The sequence below is a fragment of the Triticum dicoccoides genome, chromosome 7A (genome assembly GCF_002162155.2).
Source record: "Triticum dicoccoides isolate Atlit2015 ecotype Zavitan chromosome 7A, WEW_v2.0, whole genome shotgun sequence".
Taxonomy (NCBI): Eukaryota; Viridiplantae; Streptophyta; class Magnoliopsida; order Poales; family Poaceae; genus Triticum; species Triticum dicoccoides.
Window position 1 is genome coordinate 556,518,957 of NC_041392.1, and position 7,708 is coordinate 556,526,664.

General features: G+C 40.4%; 1 protein-coding gene across 1 annotated transcript; it reads right to left on the bottom strand.

Annotated features, from left to right (window-relative positions):
• Nucleotides 1–5,840: 5,840 nt before the first annotated feature.
• LOC119333619 (obtusifoliol 14-alpha demethylase-like) lies at nt 5,841–7,436 on the bottom strand. Its single transcript, XM_037606460.1, has 2 exons — nt 6,999–7,436; nt 5,841–6,839 (listed from the first exon to the last, which is right to left on the bottom strand). The coding sequence occupies exons 1-2, from the start codon at nt 7,434–7,436 to the stop codon at nt 5,841–5,843; spliced, it is 1,437 nt and encodes a 478-aa protein (XP_037462357.1).
• Nucleotides 7,437–7,708: the final 272 nt, after the last annotated feature.

The following is a 7,708-nucleotide window of genomic DNA, read 5'->3' on the forward strand; positions in this document are numbered from 1 at the left end:
TGAATTAATAGAACTAGTTTATTTAGTTGAATTAATAGAACTAGTAAGTGTTTAATGTTTCACCTATATATGAACATATGTTATATATTAATGTCAAATGTTAGATGAATTAGATATAAATTATATGTTAGACATATATTTAATTTAGTTATATGAGATTTCATTATCTAATTAACATTTTATTATATAAAACTAGCTACCTTATTTTTAGTAAGAAAATTAATAGAACTAGTTTAGTTGAATTAGTTGAATTAATTAGTTGAACTAGTTAGTTGAATTAGTTCAATTAATTAGGTATATTTTTCGTAAGTGCTTAGTTGAATTAGTTCAATTAATTAGTTGAACTAGTTGAATTAACAGAATTAGTTGAATTAATAGAACTAATAAGTGTTTAATGTTTCACCTATGAACATAGGAATGTCGTCTGACAACGAACACGATTTCATTATGTGCGAATACTGCGAAGACCAGCGCGGCCTGTGCGGCAGAAATTTTCTAGTTGATGATAGACGCTTCAGCATCAAGCTGGATGAGAACTTCGAAGTGGATACAGTAAGTCACAACGACAAGTCTTTTTTCGTAATTAAGTATGACTTATGCTTCATTTGCTTCAACTTTTAATTTTAATTTTTCACTATTCTACTGGCGTATCCCCTGCCATGCAAGAATTTTTGTCTTGGATAAGAGAGGTTTCAGTCCTAACTATGGAGGTAAAAAGAGTTTACTTGAAGACCGAGCATGGTTATACCTTCAACGTCAAATTATACAATGCAGACACATACACCTATTTTGAATGCAAAACTTGGCAAGCACTATGCAAGGCTTATGCATTTGAGCCTGATATGGTTATCACCTTTGATATTCGTCTGGAAGGTGATATTGAAGGTAATAGAGACATCTGGGTCGATGTGCAGACGCCTCCAGTTCTACCATTATGTGAGTTTCTCAACCATATTTATGTCTTCGATATGAGATTATTTGAACCAGTTGAATAATTAATAGATCTCAATTTATATTGACAGCTTCCAATCAAGCAAACATGTCCGGTGCTTGGTAGACAGGACCGTCCACTGTCCAGGGGCTGAACTAAACTGCGAAGAGACAAGTCATTATGTTTCATGGCTTGAGGATCTTGATGCTGTCAAGACAAATTTTTTTCCTGCACTTAGAAATGTTAGTACTCAAAACGTGCAACCAATAGTGTTCGTACTGAACTACGATCACATATATTTAGGAAAGATGGTAAGATTTCTACTATTTCTCCTCAGTGCATCTTTTGCATACATTGTTTTTTTAAGCTAAACTTCATTTCTAAGTATGTTACTATACGATGTTCTTCAACAAGGACTCCCGATGAATGTTGTGCCTGATTGGATCGAGACTAAACGTACCATGAATATTGTTAGCTTACGGCCAAGATATCCTACAATGCACTTTAGTGCATTCAGGATTCCTAATAGCGAGGAATGCTTAATAGTAAAAGACTGGAGCAAAATTGTGAACGATCACAGAGAAGTACTAGGGGGCAGCAATCAGAAGCGCAACCCACGATTAGGAGACAGGTTCATCTGCATGCTCCAATATGATGAATCAGCAAAGCTATACATGTTCTATGCTATTTTACCTGAGAGAGAGCAGCAGGAGTGATTAATTAGCTAGTTCATGCTCTTAGTACTTGTCCTCTCATGTCCGTGTTCTTCGTCCTGAACTTAATCTCAATGAGTGATTTGCTTTTGTGGTGTTATGAACGCTTATAATATCATTACCATGTTGAACTCGATGATATCTTTGCTTCTGGTACAAGTGAATGTTTGTTCTTTAAGCTAGTGTTGGTGGTGATTAGATAGCGGTAATGACTATATGATGATTAAGTAGTGGTAATGAGACGACTATTATATGATGATTTTTAGCTAGCTATGAAAACTGTTGTTGGTGATGATATATATGATGCAAGAGTTTTTATATTAATATGATGATGATGATGATGAGTTATTATATCATTTATGAAAGAAACTGCATATTAGTTTCAACTGGATGGATTCTAGCTAAGTGATCAAGTATATGCCATATGCATATTACCTCAATCACTTAATTAGGTGATCAAGTATATATAATATGGATATGACATATACTTGATGACTTAGCTAGGATCCACATGCATCCAGTCAAACTAATTTGCGGTACATTCACCTAATGATTTAACAACTCATTATAATGTAAAACAATCACTAAATTAAATTGAAAACACAAAATTAAAGTAAAAATAAAAAATAAAACCAAAACACACCCAAACATTTAGTACCGGTTGCTGTTACCAACCGGTACTAATGTCCTACGCGCCCATGGAGCTGCCTCGTGCCACGTGGTTGCCCTTTAGCACCGGTTCGTGCTGAACTGGTACTAAAGGGGGGGGGGGCTTTAGTGCCAACAATTTAGTGCCGGTTACCGAACCGACACTAAAGGGCCTTACGAACCGGTGCTATTGCCCGGTTCTGCACTAGTGGCGGTTCATCATGTAACAGTCATAACCTAGGGTGACACAGAACTAGCTCCAGTTCATTGATATAATGTAGGCATGTATTCCGAACATAGTCATACGTGCTTATGGAAAAGAACTTGCATGACATCTTTTGTCCTACCCTCCCGTGGCAGCGGGGTCCTTACTAAAACTAAGGGATATTAAGGCCTCCTTTTAATAGAGTACCGGAACAAAGCATTAACACATAGTGAATACATGAACTCCTCAAACTACGGTCATCACCGATGAGTATCCCGATTATTGTCACTTTGGGGTTAACGGATCATAACACATAATAGGTGACTATAGACTTGCAAGATAGGATCAAGAACACTCATATATTGATGAAAACATAATAGGTTCAGATCTGAAATCATGGCACTCGGGCCCTAGTGACAAGCATTAAGCATAGCAAAGTCATAGCAACATCCATCTCAGAACATAGTGGACACTAGGGATCAAACCCTAACAAAACTAACTCGATTACATGATAGATCCCATCCAACCCATCACCGTCCAGCAAGCCTACGATGGAATTACTCACGCATGGCGGTGAGCATCATGAAATTGGTGATGGAGGATGGTTGATGATGACGATGGCGACGGATTCCCCTCTCCGGAGCCCCGAACGGACTCCAGATCAGCCCTCCCGAGAGGTTTTCGGGCTTGGTGGCGGCTCCGTATCGTAAAACGCGATGATTTCTTCTCTCTGATTTTTTTCTCCCCGAAACATAATATATGGAGTTGGAGTTGGAGTCGGAGAGGCAACAGGGGGCCCACGAGGTAGGGGGCACGCCCCCACCCTCGTGGAGAGGTGGTGGCCCCCCTGGCCTTCATCTTTTGTAGATATTTTTCATATTTTCTGAAAAGTTGCTCCGTGAAGTTTCAGGTCATTCCGAGAACGTTTGCTCCTGCACATAAATAACACCATGGTAATTCTGCTGAAAACAGCGTCAATCCGGGTTAGTTCCATTCAAATCATGCAAGTTAGAGTCCAAAATAAGGGCAATTGGAAAAGTAGATACGTTGGAGACGTATCAAGCAGCACGTCTGTCCATATGGGATGGTGCGAGGGACAAAGTCCTCACACTTGCATCACCACAGTAGATGGTGTGGTGGTGCCGACCGCCACATGATATACTCCATGATACACCACATCGGAACATCGTCCCCTCAGTAGTTGGACGTGACACCATCCTAACACGGACACTCAACATGCATCGGGAAGGATCATCAAGCGACAGGAGGTCGTGCGGCTGGCTACATGAAACCACGCCTCGCATTCTGAACTGAACTACTTTGTTTTCAACGAGGACCTTAGCTAATGGTGCATTGATGTTGCAGTCTTCATCCGTTCATTTCACTCCTTGTTGATACCGTTCACCATGTTATGATGGAAGGAAACACGCTTACCATTAGAAAAAAGAACGACAAACATCACAAGGAAGCATGACTAGCATCAGTGGGAAGCATGGCCAACACTGAAAAGGAAGCATGTCGGCCATCGACTTGGTGGTGTCCGGAATTGTTATTTCTTTGGACGCATATTGTTATTTCTTTGGATGCATATTGTCGTTTCTTTGGAAGAAATAGTATTTTTGGTTTTAAATCAGTGTAGTTTCAATGGTAAATAAGTCTTCTTTAGAACAAATATTTGTTTCCTCGGAAGCAATTTAATGGAACATTGGAAACAATTTACTGTCCTCTAAAATACATCTTCATCGTGCCACAAACAAAAAAGAACAGACTGTTGCACTATACATAAGATTTCGCCAAATCGAAAGAATCTCCGATTAAAATGGAAGCACGAAACAGAATGAATGGTTCAATTCCTAGTCCTTACTACCACAGAAGTGCTTTATGTACACCGTTCAATATATGCTTTCAATTTAGTAAACCATGTTTCCACCTATCACAATATGTGCTTCCTACCTAGCTCACCACCACACAAGTGCTTCCACGCCCAAATAATATCACGCATAAGAAGCACATATGGAATAGGAGCACACGGCGGAAACACCGAGTATGAGAAGATAAGGCACAAAGTTTTTCTTACACTCTAATCATGCTTCCTACAACGGTGGTGCATCACGCTTCATACATGGCTGGATACACTTCTCGTTGTACATTAATCAGTTATGCTTCTAATATTGGTGTACTGTGCTTCAAGCACTCAAATTTTGAATAGCCTAAGCTCCAATGTTTTGCTTCAAACGTCCAGTTGTAAGACATAACAAACAAACTAGAATCTATATTTGGGAACATAAAACGGATCTTGGAGGAGTTAATTAGGGCGGATTTTTGGGAGCATTTAGTTAGAGTGTATTCTTTTGAAGCAATTAATAAGGAAAGTGATAAAATCAATCAAGGACTTATCTCCTAATCAGGTGGAAACTGCAACGTAACACGGCATTCTAATCCAACACTCCAACACTCTCCTATCCAATGGCTATGGACTAGTCTGATAGGTGCAAATTTGCAGTAGTCGATGCCTAGCGCTTCCCTAAGTAGTATAGGTGAGTATGGTAGCTATGGTTGTGGGGGCAACTCCTATTTAAATAAATGCGAGCGGCGCACTCCGACGGAAGGGGTAGAAAAGGGTGTGTGTGTCTAGGGGACAGGACAGTGCGTGACAATTTGCGTGACGGTGGTCGGATAAGAAGGGGGTGTAGCATTTGACTCAAGTGCTACATGTGGGCCTCTTGTGAGTTATTGATGACGTTGAAAAGTAATGGGATCATAGCGAATGGAAGGGTGGTGGGTCCCATATAATAATAGATGGATCAAAGGGGGCGCCAATGATAGCTGAACATACGGTAACTTGAGCAAACATCAAGAAGTGGCTTCTGCCCAATTTCTTCCATAGCATTGGTGACACAATCAAAACTTCAACAAATTTAGTGGCAGGCACCAAATATCACAATATAGTGGCAAAGACCTAATTTTCCATGAAATATACCACATGAACTCAAGCAATAATTGTGATGATTCCATGTTTGACACTTTCCTGATTGGTAGCCAACAAAATGACATACACTATTCTTCTTTGAAATACATATTTAACATGTAGTCCCAAATGTACACTCTTTATTCTCCCTTCAAATTAGACACAATCTTTTGAAGTACATATTTTACCTATAGTCCCAAACGTACATACCCATTATTCTCCCTTCAAACTACACACTTTATCTTTTGAAATACATATTTTACCAATATTCCCAACTGCGCATACATTTATTCTCTCCTCAAATTACACACTTAACAGTTTACCTGATCCACCACATAAGAACACATCCTCACAAAGTTCTTCAATAGATGCTAATCACGTGATTCTTCGTCTCTTGTAACTAACCATCACTTTACCTTTAGGCCCTGGAATGAATTTGTCCCATTCCTCCTTCGGGAAAGGGGAGATCAATTCGAGCTCAAAGTTCCTCAGCAAATGGCTCCATATCACCTTAATTTGCGTGTAAGCAAAATCCTCTCCCAAGCAGAAGTGCCTCCCAGCGCTAAATGGTGTATAAGAGAACTTGCCACCAACTTTGTCTTCCTCTCTCCCTGGACCAAACCTACTTGGATCATATACATCCGGATCCATATAGATGTATGGTAGCTTGCTGCTAACTGTAGTGCAGGTTGCTAAGGTATGTCCTTGAGGGATATCAATTCTATTGCCTTCTCTTGTTTGCACACTGTAGCTCTTGCTTGCATGGCGGATCAGCAGAATTGCTGGAGAGTGCAACCTCAGTGCCTCTTTGATGCAGCAATGCAAGGTTCCCATCTCTTGCAAGATGGTGTAGTCTATATGTTCCCCATGACGTTCCATGATCCGTTTCTGCTCTTCGATAGCAGCAGCCAAGTAGCTTTCTTCATGACTGAGCAGACAAGCTCCTGTCCAGGTACTGGTGGCGGAGCTCGTGTGTTGTGCTGGAAACATCATACAAATGAGCAGCCCCGCGATCTCATTCTCAGTCATGGAGCGGCCATTGATGTATTTGTAGTCTACAAATTTCTGTAGCACATCATTCTCAGCCTGGCCTGAACTCCTACGTGATCTCACGACCTCATGGATCATCTCTCCCAGCTTAGCACGAGCTTTGTCACGACGGCGGTGTGGTGGGATAGGTAGATATGGGAAGAAGAGGCTGATCAAGTGGAAGCCATTATAAAAAATACCATGAGCGAGCGTGGATACTTCTTCAAACATATTCTCTCGGAACTGTTTTCCAAGCAAGCATCGATTTGCGATCAGCAAGATTAGGTTCCCCATCTCATGCTTTATGTCAACGACACCATGCTGCCCCCATTTTGTGAAGTAGTCCTACACAAATTTTATTTTGAGATAAGACACCCACTAGAAGGAAATGATAAAACAAAGGAGTGTGATCACATGAAATAGAGAAAAAAGGACTACCAAATGATAATAACATGAAAAGAGAAATAATCAAGAGTAGGATGATAGCAGATATATGTTGCTTACCTCCACTTCCTTAACCATGGAATCAACGTGGCCTCTCAAGTTCATTGGCTTTATCGAATCGAGATAAAAGCTAATCTGCCTGCTCCTAGTAGCCAAGTCCACATCGTACAAAACCCCTCGGCCAAAAACAGGCACCGTGACTTTGTAGATATCGGACTGCCTTATCTCTGATTCCGAGCCTTGGAAGAAATGGGTTGTGACCTCTGGTCCAACCAGGAAGGTCACCTTCTTCAGCCCAAAAAGACTTATTGTGAACACACTGCCCATCTTTGTGTGTAGGTCTTGAATCACGGCAGATAGGCCCTTGGATAGAAATGTAGGCAAATATGTTGACAGTGAGACAACACTCACAACAGGTGGAAGTGAAGGTCCCTCTTGGTGCAGAGTTCTTCTTTTGATCATTTTGATGGTGAGGAAGAAAATTGCTATGTGAGACATGCTGCGACACTGGTGGTTTGATCCATGTTGGTCGCCGTCGTCAAACTAACCAGTCTAACACAAGAAATATATGAAGTCAAGTTAGTGGTCAATTATCTTATGTCTTATGTCATATTGTTGTTAATTAAGTCTCCTTGGAAACTGCTATATTCATCAAAATTATCAGGATTTTATAGCATGTAACATTTCATGCATGTTAGAGCCCCCCGGGCCATCACACAACAAATAGTTATCTTGACATTTAGATTTGAAGTATGAAGGTTACGATTAAT

Bases quoted from the DNA above. Each gene is read 5' to 3' on its own strand.
- LOC119333619 (XM_037606460.1), bottom strand. From the start codon at position 7,436: ATGTCTCACATAGCAATTTTCTTCCTCACCATCAAAATGATCAAAAGA. The intron at 6,840-6,998 runs GTAAGCAACATA...AAATTTGTGTAG, and splicing joins CCATGGTTAAGGAAGTGGAG to GACTACTTCACAAAATGGGG.